The 18,335-nt window shown below is 42.4% G+C and overlaps 2 protein-coding genes across 2 annotated transcripts in view; both read right to left on the reverse strand.

Annotated features, from left to right (window-relative positions):
• Nucleotides 1–2,387, reverse strand: part of LOC118412022 (thyroglobulin-like) — a 3,495-nt gene extending 1,108 nt beyond the window's left edge. Inside the window, exons 1-4 of the mRNA XM_035814607.1 lie at nt 2,101–2,387; nt 1,369–1,492; nt 607–763; nt 347–420 (exon numbers count right to left, since the gene is read on the reverse strand). Coding sequence (XP_035670500.1) covers nt 347–420; nt 607–763; nt 1,369–1,492; nt 2,101–2,138 — 393 coding nt within the window. The 5' untranslated portion in view covers nt 2,139–2,387. The remainder of the gene's footprint in view (nt 1–346; nt 421–606; nt 764–1,368; nt 1,493–2,100) is intronic.
• A 7,717-nt stretch (nt 2,388–10,104) lies between these two features.
• LOC118412230 (sulfotransferase family cytosolic 1B member 1-like) lies at nt 10,105–17,988 on the reverse strand. Its single transcript, XM_035814949.1, has 6 exons — nt 17,648–17,988; nt 12,158–12,378; nt 11,415–11,571; nt 10,951–11,045; nt 10,469–10,625; nt 10,105–10,285 (listed from the first exon to the last, which is right to left on the reverse strand). Exons 1-6 carry the CDS (start codon nt 17,802–17,804, stop codon nt 10,176–10,178), a joined length of 897 nt encoding a protein of 298 aa, XP_035670842.1. The 5' UTR covers nt 17,805–17,988; the 3' UTR covers nt 10,105–10,175.
• Nucleotides 17,989–18,335: the final 347 nt, after the last annotated feature.

Here is an 18,335-nt window from a genome sequence, read left to right on the forward strand (position 1 = left end):
TAATCGTATTGCTTTAGCTCTAGATCCCTGCTACCGTTACGAAACATAAACATCCGTCTCGTACTAGGTACGCTATCTTAAAACTTACCACGTTCTTTTCCACGTGATTGTTGAACACTGTGGACATCTCAGGGACCTAGTACTGATGTTTATAATGATAGCCACAAAAGGTCTATAATGATAGTATATCGGCAGGGCGAAACAATTATTTACAAGTGGTTTTAGTATCTACAGACCGCATAGTGGGAAGCTAGTAGAGATTTAACAGACTGGATGACTGATACATGTATTTCCATCTACGCTGTCTGTGAGTCTGTTCGTTGTTCTGGATGCGGTGCGCACTCACCGCGTTGTTGGCGTACAGCATGGAGTACTCTTGCCGCTGGATCTCACACTGGGTCGGAGCGTTCTGGGCTTGGTCTGGGGAAAGAGGCGAAACAACCATTAGTACTGCCATATAGGAAGCAAAAAAACAACAACAAATGCCATGGAAAATACTTTCATGTACAGGTCCATTTATGTAAACAGTTTGCCATATCAGATACAAACGGCGTGTAATGTGTAATGTGTAACAGTACATGCAACAATACGTGTAACGTTACTTACTGCTGGCGGGAGGGACACATATCCCGACGCGCCCGTCCTCCCCAAGCGGGCCCACGATGACGTTCAGGGGCTGGTCGTTGCCGTTCTTCTCGCACACCAGGCCGGCCGCACAGGTCCCGTACACTCCGTACGGTCCGTCACAGCGCTCGCCCTGAACCTGGAACACAAGAAGATTTGATTATCTGAAAAATACAACAGATATTCTACAATAATTAGATACCCATTGGCAGCTGATGACAAGCATGTGTGCCTATAAGAAGCAGGTGGTTTCAGAGTCCCGAAAAATGCTTTTTGTAATGAGCACTCATGCATCGATACGACGCTAGTAACGACACAAGGTGAGAACATGAGTTTAGAACAGTTTCGACGACGAAAACAAGTGGGATAAAGGCATTAAAAGGGACGATAATGGCAAGACGCAACCACGAACCACGACACGTTAGTCTAGTTGACAGGTCTCTGGTAGCTGAAGAAATAGTAGATTCTATCAGCCAGTGTGAATGATTCATGAGTGGACGTAGCAGGCCAGTGGCTGTAGAACATCGTTTGGCTTGAAAACTATCTGGGAAAATCCTACCCAGTCTACTAGCCTCTATCAGGCTCCACATATCGCTGGAAATAGTAGAATTTAGGCAAATAGATCACACACCAGATAAGTTGGCCGGCAAAAAACAACAACTTAAGTTTGTCGCAAATTACTAGTTTACGCGGAGGCAACCCTTCTATTGCTAGAGGAGTCTGGTGGAGGTGAGTAACACGAACCTTGGCGCAGACGTCACAGCAGCCACACGGGTCCCTGACGGTGCCTGCCGCACAGTTGGTGGGGGCAGGGCCGCAGAACTGCGCCAGGTTGTCATAGTCGCACACGCACGACAGGCCGTAGACGCTATGGGCATTGAGGCAAATAAATCAAGTCAATTCCCTTTATCATGTATTAAAGCCTCTATAAGCCTTGCTAACCACTTTTAGTTTTAATATGTAAGTGCGCATGGATTCGTTTTCCGTAGAATTGTTGTGGAGTGGAACTACATATCATCAAAAACAGTAGGACCCTCTTATTTCAGATACAATCTCCAGCGACTCTTGGGGAAGGATGTGTGGGGCTTAGTTGTGACAAGTTTCTAGACGCGAAATCAACAACCACTTGCACCAGCAATTTGTTCCACCAGCTGATAAATACAGATTCAGCACTCGTAAAAGTTCACCATAACTCTGTAACGTTACCTTTTATCAATTCAGCGACGGTGTGCAGTATTCTCAATCACAGCGTTCAACCTTGAAATTTCTTATCCTCTAGGAAGAGAAGGCAGCTGTTGTGTGCACAGTGTGCAGAGATTTATTGGCATTTTCGAAGCACCAGGCGTAGCAATGTCGTCTTAAATTTTTTCAGTAACTACAAGTAACTGTCACATCCACGACAACGCATAGGCGCTAGGCGTAACCAAGGTGCTACATTGATGTGATGGACGCTCTGTGTAATATTAGAGTACCCACCTGTAAACGAAGCAAAGTAGAATGCACAGGGTCTTCATCTTGCTATGTAGTTTTGCCGCTGCGACAACGTCCCTCTTGTGCTCACTGGTTGTCTTCCTGTCCTCTGAGGTCAGTCTGTGAAGCTGGTCGGCTATAACGCCCTGTCTTTTATAAACCCGCTGCTCTCAGTCAAATTGATAAATTCCCTGAGCTATGAATGAAAACACATTCGTTGGTTACTCGTTTTTATGCATGCGCGTGGTGAGGTCGGAATGCCTCTGTTTTACATAGAGCTTAGCGGATATGTCAAACAAAGAACGTGATGAAAGCTTTCATTCAACAAATACATTGAAAAGCCGGCAATCTCTCCACCTTTATCGTTACAATAATGCGCATTATTCTTAAACTTCTTTCGCGCTTTCTTTAAGTAAAATATTGTCGTGGTGACAGAATGGTCGCCATGGTACCTGGGAATATTTGGACCAAACATGTGTTACGGAACTCTCGGTCCTTCACTTGAGATGGAGTTCTCATACACAAGCACGCGCTGTCGTTTGATCATTAATATATTATAATGTTAGATTCGGGAATACTGGCGCATTAGAACAGCTGTGGCTACCTGATAAGTTAATGAAAGCACACATTATTTTGCATCTTCTGGTTTGATTACCATTAGAGGTGCTAATGGACTCCTTGTGTACAATAACACTCCAGCACACTTTGTGGAAGTAGGACATCTTTTGTTTCCTTTTGGATTATAGGGAGTGTAGGGAACAATGTAAGTCAAATTCAAGCTAAAGAGGTGTCTACAGCGCAACATTTTGACAAATTCTTACCTGGCGTTCCAAGGCCAACGTCAGCAGGACTTTCATCCAAAATAGGAGTATGACGACATTCTGACGTTTTTCCCGTCAACGTATGCGATGTAAATTTAGATAAACGAGAATTTGATTCCATGTTCACATTGTCCCCTTCTAAATATAGACCTGAGTGAACAATCCTGTCCCCGTCGAAATGTTTGTTCCTGTTTAGTACAACAGGGAGGGATTTTTTTCCACAGAAACCTTTTTCCAATGACGTCAACACCGTGCACGTTAAAGTGAGTAAATCTCAATCAGAAAACAAAAACGCCTGATAGGTAACATGTGACCCTGAATAAACGGTGATGTGCGCTTAAAAAATTACACGGTGACAAAAAAAGTGGGCCTCCTTCAGGAACTTATGATTTGGTCAGGCTAGTATTAAAAGTAAAGTTAAACTTGTTCAACTTTAATCGGCATGCAAGGACGCAAAGTTCATGTTAAAGGGATGGGATTAAAATTCTCAAGACGTCTTGTTCTCATGATTTCGCGTTTCATGCGCATCCAACTTAAGTTCCCCTTACTTGTGAGCAACATACATATCTTACATTTTTATCGCGATTCATGTTGCGAATAGATTTGAAATATAGCAAAATTGATTTGCTTAACATTTTCCTATAAGGAGACAAAAGAAGCCAGACATATAGGCCTAGTATAGTAGTATGGACTCTGTGTAATGTTAAGTACTTGGCTCATTTGTCATTAATATCATCAATCACTGTGTTAAAACGACCTGCAGTGACAATCTCATGTCTTCTTCTCACTACCTGGGGGTATGAATCAAGGAGCTTTGACGAAAGCTCCTTGTATGTATAATGAATCAAGGAGGTTGACAAAAGGAAGTGGTTACAGGATGGGGCTTTCGCTCGTTCGAACGTTCGCTCTTTGAGCTATTACGTATGCTGGCACATACTGGAAATGGCTTGTAAAACTGCGTGCCGGTTACATCACCCAGCCTAAAGAACAACCTATTAAAGTCCTCACGTGGCTTACGATGTTTGGGCACGTTGCCCTGTACGGCGTACTAACACGACAACAGCTGGTCGTGATGACAATCCAGTCTGTAGGTTCGTGTGAATCACGCTGGTGTCAACAGATAAAGTAGCTCTGATAAGAGGCGCTATCTCATCCTCAGGTGTTTTCACCTGCTCCATTCCCAACTGTCACACGAATGTCTTTCACTTAAAGCAACACTCAAAGTCCACTCACTGGACATTAGAGCGGTGTAACAAGAATGGCGTGTCTAAACAGGGGGGTTATCAGAGTGAGTTATAGGTGAATAACCGGATGAGTGCAGGGTGAGAAGTTCAGCAGCCTAGCGAACATGGAGTGGCTAGTCCCACTCACATGTCCTAAAGCCGGTGTGACAGCGATCTCGCCCCCCCCGGCGATCTCGCCCCCCCGGGGGGCGAGATCACTAGCGTTTTCGCCCCCCTTTAGCGTTTTCGCCCCCCCCCCCCTCCCAGAGCAGCTGGCTACTACATATTACAGGTGCGCTATCTGGTACTATACTGCACCTAGGGAGTAACGTATTGGTGTGTTACCTGGTACCTATATGGCACCTTATTACCGTACCGTAAGATGTCATACCTCGAAAGTCGATATTATATTGTTCGGTGCAAACATGACATTGAAATGAAAAAAGACAATTTTTGCAGCTGAGGTGGCATAAAACAGTGCTACTGCGAACGTATAAATCAACACCGTCTATGGTACGGAATACGTCAGCTATATGTTTTCAATTTGTCACAGTGTTTTCTTTCTTGTGCTGGAAACATTTCCAAAGCACTAACAAAAACACAAGTGAATAATAGTTTCTCATTATAAACACTATCTACGCGCAAGTTGATATAGCTGTTGCTAAATGCTACACAAACACTGGTAAAGTACCTGTCTTAAGAAACATGGGTAAATGCATCAGTTCCTAAATACTAGAAAAGACAGTCATGTTGGAGGTGAAGATATCCCTTGGCCAGGTGCATATACCAAAATGTGCGTTATTCTAATTAATACCTAATATTTGCATAATTAATAAAGACATTACATAGTTCTTTTGTGGTCACTTCATTGTAGAGACTTCATATTGGAGGACAGGTGAATACAATGAAATACATCTTATGTCAAGACTCAGGTATATGCAATAATGGGAATACAAGGGACCAAACCCTCCTTGTCTGAAACAAGTTCAACTATCTTATTACCATGTAATTACGTTAATATTGATACTATGAATGGAGTTATGTATCAAACTCGTGTACTTTTATCATTCTGAAACTACATTTTGTGATTTATACCAATCAACTTCTAAAATGTCATGTAAACCCGTTTTTTTTTTGGGGGGGGGGGCGAAATCGCTAAAGGGGGGCGAGGTAGGGGGGCGAGATCACTAGCCGGGGAGGGCGAGATCGCTAGTGATTTCGCCCCGGGGGGGCGAGATCGCTAGTGATTTCGCCCCCGGGGGGGCGAGATCACGGGGGGGCGAGAACGCTGTCACACCGGCTTTACAATTCATGCGGACGCCGGCCGAATTTGTAGCTCGGTCAGAGTTCGCCGAATTTCAACATCGCCCGAGTATCGGCTGTATTTTTCGCTGAAAATCTGCCCCTTTACAAATAGACGGAGCCTGTCCGACGTCCGTCCAACACAACTGATTATAATTTGTTAAAGAGATTGTACTATGTCTTGAACGTGGACGAAGTCAGAACTGACTAACCTTGTAGAAAGCCAATATTTGTGTAAAATCTAATTTCTGAGTTGCGGGATATATGTAGGACATGAGTGGAGTGGACGAGCACGCTGAAAACAATAATATCAACTGGAATGTTGTGATACACCAATCCGAAAACTACCACAAGAGCCACGAAGTGAACAGACCAGTCTTATTCAACATAATACAATAATTTAGACAAAGCTGAAATCGGGCAAACCTCGGGCGATCCTTGGGCGAACCTCGAGCGAAGGCCGGCAAAGGCCGTCCGAGTTACAGACTGGAAGCCTTCAGACATGAAGAATATATGAACTCACATGTACACATCCAAACCTATAGCAAAAAATAAATAGGAAGTATTGTCTTCGTGTCCAATTGCCTTACATTATAAAAGGTACGCAGCTTTCTTAAGTTCATACAGTAGTCTTTATGTATCTTATTTTTCGGAACAAACTGTTTACTAAAGATGAAAGCCCAAAACAAAGGCACGTGTTCAACACAGGTGTCAAATTGATTAGGTGACAGTTAAAATTCTGCCGGAGCCCTCCCGAGCTCCCAGCGACACCAGCACAACGTTCGCCCAAAGCACGCCAAACTTGTTAAAAGTCGGACGGAATATCGTCCGGTTATTGCAGGAAGCCCGAACGAGTCTGGCGCGAGGCAGAAGAGTTCGGGCAAACTCCGACCGAAAAAGAGAGAGTCAAAAACCGTCGGGTTGCCGGCCGAGTATTGGCCAAGTCTTGGCCATTGCCCGGACAAGCTCCGGTCGAGCTACATGCAACCCATTGACGAGCTCTCCGAACCGTCTTAGGGCGGCCCCCGTTAGAGTTTTTTACTTTCTCCTTTTCCATCTTCACGCTCCGTAACATCATTGATCAATGTCTTGAATACCAAACACCACTAGTGCTGAACTTCATCGACTTTAAAAAGGCTTTCGACAGTATTCATAGAACATCTCTCTGGAATATTGCTCGCTCATATGGTATACCAGGACAGTTTGTAAATACCTTTAAAAGCCTATACGCAAACTCAAGATGTTGTGTCAGGACAGAGGGAGGAACAACAGATTTCTTTGATATTGTCACGGGCGTCAGACAAGGATGCATCCTTTCCCCGTTCCTGTTTCTGCTGACCATTGACTTTGTCTTGAAGAAGACTACAGAAGATGGTAGAGAGGGGGTGAGATGGAACGGAGAGGAGAGACTAGCAGACCTTGACTTCGCAGATGACTTAGCCCTACTGTCTGAGACCAACCAGGACTTACAGAACCTGACAACGAAACTGGAACAGTTCTCTGGGAAGGTTGGGCTGCGAGTGAGCACAGAGAAGACCAAGGCAATGGAAGTGGGAGATAACACCAACCATCCACCACTGAACATCAGCGTCAACAACAACCAGGTTGAAATAGTGGACCAGTTCACCTACCTTGGCAGCGTGCTCAGTAACAGCGGTGACGTAGAGCCGGATATCAACTGCAGAATCGGGAAGGCGGCTGCGGTATTCCGAAGGTTGCGCAAGGTCTGGTCAACCAGTACCATCAGCCTGGACACAAAGCTCCGCCTGTACAACAGCATAGTCCTACCCACAGCAGTATATGCCAGCGAGACATGGAAGTCCTCAGCTAGATTGAACAAGAAGCTAGATGTGTTCCACCAGAGGAACTTGAGGAAAATCTTGAAGGTTAGATGGCAAGAGCACATCACCAACGAGGAAATCCTCAGAAGGGCCAACTCCCAACCCTTAAGCAAGATCATCACAGGGAGGAGGATGCAGCTGGCAGGGCACATCCTGCGCCTACCAAACCACAGGCATTCTAAGACTGCCATGACTTGGATTCCTCCAGGGGGAAAACGAAAGAGAGGAAGACCAAAAAACACATGGAGGAGGACATTCAATGAGGACCTGAGGGGAGTCAACATCACATGGGGAATGGCAGAGCAGACTGCGTCTGACAGAGGACGATGGAAACTACTTGCTGCCCAATGTGCCTCATGGCACAGGAGGACCTAAGTACTAAGTAAGTAAGTTTCCACTTCCATTCAAATGAGTATGGTAGTTCAACATTCTTAATGATATAATTATTCTGAAATCATAGCTAATGCTATATAAAACAGGTACAAGGTATTAGAAGAAACACGCCTGATTATGTAGTACGAACATGTAGGTATAACATTTGGCAGTCACAAATTATATCATACAGCTGTGTGCAAAGATAGAAGTGACATAGTACACCATTTGTGAAATAAATTGAACTAGCTAGAGTTCCATGACCCATACATTCGCTAAATGAATCTAATCTTTAAACTTGTGTATTAATTGTGCTTGTCATTAACTATGCAAACAAGGTCCTCATTTGCATAAATCATATTAGTTGATCATCTCCTAAACCCAAATAACAGACGCATATGTTAAGAAATAAGGCCTCAATCACATTTTCTGATAATGGCACTCATTAGTGTAATATATGTTTAATGATGTTCACCTTTCAGTACCTTCCAAATGCCACAAGTAAGAAATTCCCGTTATTTGCCACAGTGGGATTATAGCACTACTTCATTAATTATGCAAATGATGTCTTTATTTGCATAATATTCATCTATCAATATTCTTCTCTTTCTCCATTGCAAATGTCACATGTTGAAATAGCCCTACATTGGAACTGAATGGGTTAGGCAATTTCCTAATTAATTATGCAAACTAGATTCTGATTTGCATAATCAATATCTACAAATGGAACTATATGAGAAACCACATGACGCATTACTTAAGCTATGACGCATTACTTAAGCTATCTACATACCATAAATCTGGATGAATCGACAACACCATCTTGAGTTACTCCCTTTCAAAGTTTTACACTAAACTAGTCCCTGCAATTCCAAAACAAGCCATTAGGGGGCCCACACCTGCACCACTTACTCTTGGCCCCAAGAGCTGTCTACTAGTCAAAAGTCATAGCCATGGCATGTCCAGAAATCGAGATATCAAAATGTTCTGCTGCAGTACCATAACAAGCCACTGGGGTGCAAATTCTGATTGGTCTCATCAAGCCCTACCCACATGCTAGTAACAAATATCAATACAATCCATCCAAATGTTATCGAGTGATGCATACATACATAATATTATATACATACAAACACTACCCAAACCATAACCTTCTTGGTTGAAAGTTCATCTGTGTTGGTACAAGTCATTCTTGAAATAGTTGAACTGTAATTTCCAACACCAAAATTGGACTCACCCAAATTTTCGACTGTACAGCATCAGTCTTTGTCAATGAATGTACAATCCACTGCTGTTGTGACGTCACATTATGTAGATAGAACACATGACTCAGTAAGCAGTGGATTATAGGTTGCAGGAAGTCTATGGCGCCCACCGTCTCTGTTCAGGGATGGTTGTAGAGCCCGGATGTAGATTGCTTCTTTAATCCCTCTGGCGAAAAAGTCTGGTTCTGTGTCCAAAATTTCAACTTTGTCTAGTGACACTGAATGACCCGGCGATTCTATGTGTATATGTTGGGAAACTTCTGAGGTTTTTGAACTCTTGCGTTTGTGCTCCAGGAACCTGGTCTTAAGTGATCTCTCAGTCTCCCCAATATAGGTTTCTGTACAAGGGCCCCTGATGTTCTGTCCTTGGCACTTAATATGATAGATGACACCACACTTTTGTTCTTTAGGGGTTTTGTCTTTAGGTGCTACAAGGATGTTGCTCAGAGTATTCGCCGGCCTGAAACAGGTTTTTATCCCATGTGAGGTGAAGATTCTTCTAAGTCCTTCAGATACACCTTTCACGTAAGGAAGCACAACAATTCCCCTATTTTTCCCTCTGCTGGCGTGTAGTATCACTGGGTGATGGGGGTTTGGGTGCTGTAGCCTTCTCTATGGCCCATGTGGGGTATCCGCACGTTTTCAACGCCTGGGTAATGTGAAGTTTCTCCTTCTGTTTGATCCACTGCTTACTGAGTCACGTGTTCTATCTACATAACGTGACGTCACAACAGCAGTGGATTGTTCATTCCTTGACAAAGACTGATGCTGTACAGTCGAAAATTTGGGTGAATCCAATTTTGGTGTTGGAAATTACAGTTCAACTATTTCAAGAGTAACAATATATAGAAAGACATGCTATGTACCTCCATTTACAGTGCTCTACTGAGGCATCAGATGCCTTTGCAGTCAGGATACTGAAAGTCATTATCCATACAGAATGGATATGTTATGCCACCATGTGACAAAGCAAGGAATGGCACCCTTGTTTTTAATACATGTGCAGATGTACTAAATAGTGACATGGTATATATTAGGTGAATGATATGACAATCAATAAATGTTACAGTTTTACACTATTTCTTACTCACTATAACAACTTAAAAAAAAAAACATAATAAAAACAACTGTTTTCAATAGTTGATTCACACAAACATTATGATGACATGAAAATGACCAAATGCTCCTCAGCCACAGCCTGCCACTATCTCCTATCCATTGTCTGCTTCTTTGCTGTTAATTCCTAGGTAAGACGGGTCACTCGAACTCAAACTCCAGACCAGTGCCTTCCAGCTTCTCCCTGTACATGGCATCAAAAGCCTGGCTCTGCTCTGGGCTGAAGTAGTTCGTCCAGTCACCTACCATACCTGCGTTACGATATCATATAATGATATTAATGTCTCATCATGCTAGTTTTAAATAATTAGACGCCCAGAAATTCATTAGACATCCGGCATGCAACAATTCTATGTGTCACGGTGTCATAGTCAATATTCTTCTGATTGGACAACATTGTCTGGCTATATGATGATGAGATATACTGTAAAGACCTTTTCTTGCCATGAAGGTTCTGTGCTTGAAGTCTGAGTTCTCAAACACTTTTTTCATGTTGTGGAATGTGCAGTCCTTGGCAATGTGTTTGACGGTGGCATCATCTAGGTCCATCTCCAGAAACTCTGCCACTGTCTTCACAGCATCTGTCAGATTCTGAAGGAGTTAAAAATGACATATCACTACACATTCTAGTAATATACCTGTTAGTATAATCCTAATAAACAAAGAAACCAAATACAGATTATCAGTGCATATATGCAGACTGAAAGAGTCACTAGAAAAATCATGTACGAAAGAATGGAAAGCCTGACAAAGATGCCTAAAACATGTCCAAAAATAGCTGGAGCTGAACCTCTGCTTGGAAAGTATCTGAATCTACTTTCCATACAAGCTGTGTGGAATATGAACTGGAAATAAATTATAAATCAAAAGTAAGCAGAATCTTCTTGTGCACAGTGGGGTAAGTGCAAATTCTCACCTTCTGCATGTCTTCATACTTGAGAAACAGGAAGTGGGGGTCGTGACGCTTCTGCCACCAGGACAACACATGATTGTAGAAGTTGCCAAAAACGGCTTCAATGAATTGAAAGGAAAAATCATCATCAAAGTACATGAGCATATGTTTTGGCAACACAAAATTTGTGACATTTTATAATCTGAAGTTGCAAACTTTTTGTGAAATTCAATGTAAAGTTTAAGTTTTTGGTGATGCCTTGCTGTGTAAGCATTTTTTCTAATACTGCTATATCTGTGGTATCAAAACTTAAATTAGGTTTTGTTGTAAACTTGGTAATGTGACAATGATATGCAAATTGGACTTATAACATCAACTGAAGATAAATAGCAACTTCTTTTAGAAAAATGTGATTGGCAGACTAGCATACACTTTTGCTATTGTTCAAACATACGGATTGGGTTTGGCTTAGGCAGGATGACATTTACCTTCTCCAGACAGGAAGACGTTACAAAATCTGTCCCAGGTAAGAAAATAAGCCAAAATGTGACCAAAGTAGAAGTAATTCCTCATTATATTCAGGCCGAAGTGGTAGTTGGAGACAGCAGCGTCCTTCGGGTTCCTCATTACCACTATCACCTTCACCTGGAGTTAAGAGGATGTTGCATATATAAGTACATTGCAGATAATGTGATAACGTTGATTTGTTTGGTACTACATCAAAAGTGGGTAAAATGTAATCTCCAAGCAGATCTTACGGTAGCATAAGATAGTATCAAAAGCTGGCAGAAGAGTGAAGCCGGCCTAGGAGTGTGTTTGGCTACATGGCAAATGGACACCTCTTGGCTGACTACACTCCTTGGCCAGTTAGGTACTATTTTATGCCATTGTAGGATCTGCTTGGAGATTAGGTAATGGAAAGATTTGCGAACTTGTGAAAGTTTGTCAAGAGCAAATATAAACTACATGTACTTGCATTGAGCTATCCTTTACTGATGCAGTTGTCGTCATTACCAGGTTCATAAAACATCTGATGGAAAGTATGACAGTTATAAAGCTAGATTTTAGATATTTTCAATTCAACTGAATCATGGTCCTAGCCCAACTAACCAGCCATAAAAATTCTGTAGCCCAGGCTACTGGAATAATGGATAAGATAACTTATGTGAAAAATAACGTAATTATAACACAAAACAAAATAAAAACAACATGTTTATGATATGATATCTACATTGCCCTCAGGGTTGGCTATTCCCGGGGGTGCTAAATCAGGGCACAGGTGGGTCAGGATGACCCTTGGTGAGGGGCTGTCCTCCAGCATCAGGTGTGTGGTCTGGGGAAGCTCAGGGTGGTGGAACTCCAGCTTAGCAAAGGCTCGTTCCTCTGAAGTGGCCTCGCTCTTCCCAGCTGCCTGCAAGATTTTGGTGATGATTTCCAGGACCCAGTTGGTTCCTGTAATTTTGAAAGGGATCAGCACTGACACCCTGGTCAATTCAGCCCAACACCTTGGCCAATTTGGCCCAATTACCCTGGTCAACATGGCTTGCTATTAAAGGTAAGCTATGGGGTTAGAGCTCTTTATAACGTCCTTGGTGCTAGGGTGATGGGTCGAATTGCCCAGTTAATTGTCCTGACAATATAATCGAACACCACAGGGTGTCCTGTTACTTAACCAGTAACCATGGTGACAGCCATCTGATCCAGGTCATTGATCATACTCTGTATTTGTTTGGAGAAGAAGAACATTAACACAGAACAAAAACTAGAGTTCCACGAACACATACCTTTGCCAAATAACAAGGTTTGTTATGTAGAATGATGTCTGTAGACAAATGCGTTACTCATTTCATTTTCTTTATAATCATATGCTTGGAGTTGGTTTATAAAATTTCAACATTGATTATGCAAATTAGATCCCAAGTTACCATTAATCGATATCAAATTGTATCAAGTATTACTTAAGCTATCAGCATACCAAAAATCATGATGATCCTTTGATCCATTCTTGACTTATTCTCTTTCAGTCTTTAATAAAATACACCCCTTACTCTCTTCCCTCTTTCTCAGTTACATATGTGACAACTTTGATGAAAGTACTATAATGAAATGCAGTGGGTTTTTGTACTTTTCCTAATTGATTATGCAAATTAGCGGTTGATTTGCATAATTGGTATCTCATTATGTAGGTCTTCACTTACGCTACCTAAATACCAAAAAACATGATGATCCGTCAACATGTTCATATTTTCTCATTAATAATGCAAATGAGGTCATCATTTGCATGATTGATATCTATAGCCATTTCTCTCCTTCCCAGCTACATATGTGACAAGTTTGAAAGTCCTATCATGGAATACTGTGGATTTATAAATTTTCCTAATTAATTATGCAAATGAGCTGTTGATGTGCATAATTAGTATCTCATTATGTAAGTCATCACTCATTCTATCTACATACCAAAAATCATGACGATCCGTCAACATGTTGTAGAGTTATTTCGTCCAAAGTTGAGTTTCTGCTGCAGTACCTTAGCAAGCCGCTAGGGGGTCCATTATCAAACTTGACCTTCGTTTCCCGATCCCTACCCACCTACCAAATATCATCAGGATCCATCCCAGGCTTCTCGAGTTATGCTGTTAACACACACACAGACACACAAACACATCCAAAACCTAACCTTTAAGCCATTCTGGCAAAGGCAAAATTGTCGCAGTGGTTTTAGTCTATTGTCCAGGTTTGTGGGGCAACCCCTCAGCTCCAAAACCATAACTCCACAAATGTGCATTTTAGTTGTATGAAACTGTTCAGAAGTCACCCTCAAGCTTAAAACATCGAGAAACAAGTACCATTTCCACCACCCTGTCACAATTGCAAGGGGGTAGGCACTACTTCTAAATTTGCACAAAGCCCACCATACCACATATTTATCTAGAAAATTTTATATAATATTCCCTGGAGAATCCCTTCTTTACTTTTTTGTAGACAGTCAATGAAAACATGTCTGGATATATATATCTTTCAACCACATTTTTAACAATGTACATTATGTACTTATTGTCTAACTGTGAATTCAGACATCCATAGAAAAAAGTAACCGATATCGTTTCAAATTTCCCTTACGCCTTGTAACCTGAATTCCTTACAGCTGTTCATCAGTTCATATTCAATTTGATGACAGAGTGATAACACGCCTACTCACAATATGATAGGATGTGTTGAAAAGTCCGAATGTTGAAGTGTAGCCACAACTTGACTGTACATTAAATATATGTAAGTCAATTGGGAACAATGTCCCAAGCTCTGCTCTACTACCTCATGTTCCTTGTATCTCTATGTACACCCAAAAGATTTTCCACAAAATCACCTCCGTGTAATTTCTGCTGGGCAATTGTCTTCTGAATTAGCTCTGCCCCAAATCTCACAACCATATGATATAAAAGGTTATTTTTTATTTTAAGATACATGTTCTACATAGTTCAAGCTGACTCTTTGGAGACAGACTTGAATGCATGAAGGCTTTGAGACTGAAAATGGCTTTCAAAAGACTACTGCAAGGACAGCTCAAATTGAGACCATGTAGTGAAAAGAGAGATGACAGTGTACCTACCTCTCAAACTCAAAGGAATTAAGGAGAAGAATACAGACTAAGACCGTTGTTATGTACATAAGCCCATCATTTTGGCTTGCCAAGTTGATCATATGGCCTAAGGGTCAACTAACACATTTGCAAGGTCTGACCTTTACACCTCTGAAATATCAGGTTGCTCACAGCACTGACTGATCATAGGCCAGTCCAATTCATGGACCAGGAACCCCTCAACTGTGGTGACAGCTGCTAAGGTGGACTGGGGTTGTAAAGCTTCAGAAGTTTTCGACAAGAATGCCCCTGCTATCCCTACACTAGCCGCTAGGGGGCCCAAACTTATGTCACTAACTCCTGAGCACAACAGCTATCTAACACCCGAAACTCGTGGCCATACCATGTTCAGAAGATGTAAAAACACACCCGGAAGTTGCGCTGCAGTACCAAGGGAAGCCGCTAGGGGGCCCATTATCGAACTCCCCCTTCGTTTCCCAGACCCTTACCCACCCACCAAATACCAGCTGCATCCGTCAAAGTCTTCTCGAGTTATGCTGTCCGCAGACAAAAGTTTGCAATTAAACCGGCGCCTGCACTTCCATGAAAGCCGCTAGGGGGCCCAAACTCGCAGCAATCACTCCCTGCTTTAAGGGCTCCCTAACGCTCAAAAATCACGACCGCAGCATGTCCGGAACGCGAGATATCAAGCATGCAGGTCCTGCTGCAGTACCTTAGCAAGCCGCTAGGAGGCCCATTATCGAACTCGACCTTCGTCTTCCACACCCCTACCCACCCACCAAATATCAGCTGCATCCATCGAAGTCCTCTCGAGTCTTGACTTATTCTCTTTCAAAGTCTGAAACAAAACCGGCATCTGCAGTTCAAGAAAAGACATTATAGGGGACCCAAACATACACCACTTACTCTCTGCCATCTTTCTCAACTACATATGTGACAAGTTTGAAAGTCTTATCACGGAATGCAGTGGATCTATCGACTTTCCTCATCAATTATGCAAATTAGCTATTAATTGGTATCTCATTATGTAAGTTTTTACTTAGGCTATCTACATACCAAAAATCATGACGATCCGTCAACACGTTCATATTTTCCATTAATTATGCAAATGAGATCAACATTTGCATAATTGATATGTATTGACAGTTCTTTTTCTCAGCTACAAATGTGACAAGTTTGAAAGTCCTATAATGGAATGCAGTAGATTTACAAACTTTCCTCATTAATTATGCAAATTAGCTGTTGATTTGCATAATTAGAATTCCATCATGTAAGTCTTCCCTTTGGCTATCTACATACCAAAAATCATGACGATCCGTCAACACATTCATATTTTCTCATTAATTATGCAAATGAGGTCAATTGCATAATTAATATGCGTTGATATTTTTCTCTTTCTCATCTAAATATGTGACAAGTTTGAAAGTCCTATCATGAAATGCAGTGGATTTGTAAACTTTCCTCATTAATTATGCAAATTAGCTGTTGATTTGAATAATTAGTATTCCATTATGTACATTGTTACTTGGGCTATCTACATACCAAAAACCATGACGATCCTTCTACACGTTCCCGAGTTATTCTCCTCCAAAGTTTGAAAGGAAATCGGCGGCTGCAGTTCCAAACAAGCCGTTAGGGGGTCAAAACTTACAGCACTTACTCTCTGCCCCAAGGGCTATTTACCATTTAAACATCGCGACCACAACATGTCCAGAACATGAGATATAAAAAATTGAGTTTCTGCTGCAGTACCTTAGCAAGCCGCTAGGGAGCCCATTATCGAACTTGACCTTCGTTTTCCCAACCCCTACCCACCTACCGAATATTATCGGGATCCATCCGAGGCTTCTTGAGTTATGCTGTTAACACACACACACACACACACACACTCACACAGACACACACACACACAGACTCACAAGCACAAAACATAACCATAGCCATTCTGGCACTGTGGCTATATTTGGGTGTAATGGTTACCTCATGCCCAAGCCTATAGTGTAAGATTGACAAGAAGTGACCCCAAAGGTCATAGTTGCTGCAAAAGAGGTCAACACGACTATGAACCAGACGATACGATTACAAGAAAATTGTTTATAGGGACAGTACATTATACATGATGGGGTATATACATGCTATGTACACATAAGATTTAATAATCTGTAGACCAAGAATAAGGGCAACTAGGGGGCCCAAACTTATGTTACTAACTCCTGAGCATAAGAGCTATCTAACACCCGAAATTCGTGACCATATCATGTTTAGAAGATGAGAAAACACACCCGGAAGTTGCGCTGCAGTACCAAGGGAAGCTGCTAGGGGGCCCATTATCGAACTCCCCCTTCGTTTCCCAGACCCCTACCCACCCACCAAATACCAGCTGCATCCGTCAAAGTCTTCTCGAGTTATGCTGTCCGCAGACAAAAGTTTGCAATTAAACCGGCGCCTGCACTTCCATGAAAGCCGCTAGGGGGCCCAAACTCGCAGCAATCACTCCCTGCTTTAAGGGCTCCCTAACGCTCAAAAATCACGACCGCAGCATGTCCGGAACGCGAGATATCAAGCATGCAGGTCCTGCTGCAGTACCTTAGCAAGCCGCTAGGAGGCCCATTATCGAACTCGACCTTCGTCTTCCACACCCCTACCCACCCACCAAATATCAGCTGCATCCATCGAAGTCCTCTCGAGTTATGCTGCTCACAAACGGGGAGAACCACACCACCAAACCGAAAACATAACCTTAGCCATTCTGGCAAAGGTAACAATATGGCCTTCTGTAATAAAAAAAAGCACCCAGCTGAAATCTCACAAAGAAGTGTCTTGGTTTTCTCATCAGTTTTGACTAATTCTGATAGTAATTTTTGATTGTCACAATAACGTTACATTCTTGAACATTACTTTGTATCAAGTTTCTGTCACACCCCTTCCATATTCATGCACGCGAGCTGGCCACGCATATGCAACACTCCTTCCTTTTGTGGAAACCCCTTGGGTTTGTTGAACGGTGAAACACTTGCACAGCTACAACGACGTATAAAAGTCATAAAACGCCCCCTGAAGAGCCTATGCCACATGTCTGCTTTTACGTGAAGACCACAAAACCGACTTTAACGTTAACGTTACCTGTTTTGGGGTAGCTGGCGATCACGATGTCGTCGTCTCTCATTTGAAAGTTGGGCATCGCTTCCAGGTTCTCCCTGGTAATGAAGTAGGGATACACGATGTTTTTGTATTCGTGCATTGGCAGGAGCCATGCTAACGACCTGGTGACAAAATCCATCTTACTGTAACGCTAACTTTTCCAAGTTCAACACAGCGGCTAACTGTTCACCACGGGAAAAGGCTAAGGGTCTTTTGAGCAAGCCGAGGTGACCAGATTGGTACAAATTACGCCACTTCTCCAGGTGTATTTCAACGTATATAAAATGCAAAGGCAATCAAAGTAGGGCTGGCTTCACTGGAGACGTCCAACACGCACTCTGGGTGCCCGAGCAGACGACGGACTTCGCAAGGCGGAAGGAAAGTAGGGCATTCGCAAGTCACTGAGATCGAGAGCGCTCTTTTTTCCTTGAAAATTTTAACTGGATTTTATTGACAGAGGCTCAACCTAGGTCATTTCTGTAATTCATGTCAATGGAAACTTTCAGAGTGAGCTTAACATGTTGGGTAAAGTATGAGTAAAGAGGGTCAGGCGTAGTGATATTTGACTGAACTAGGGGTCAAGGGTGAACCATCTGTATATCTGCACGTCATCGACTTGCTAGCCTGGTGTCGGGTTTCTTTTGTCCCTCTGCAAGTCGTTTATTTAGTA

The sequence above is a fragment of the Branchiostoma floridae genome, chromosome 3 (genome assembly GCF_000003815.2).
Source record: "Branchiostoma floridae strain S238N-H82 chromosome 3, Bfl_VNyyK, whole genome shotgun sequence".
Taxonomy (NCBI): Eukaryota; Metazoa; Chordata; class Leptocardii; order Amphioxiformes; family Branchiostomatidae; genus Branchiostoma; species Branchiostoma floridae.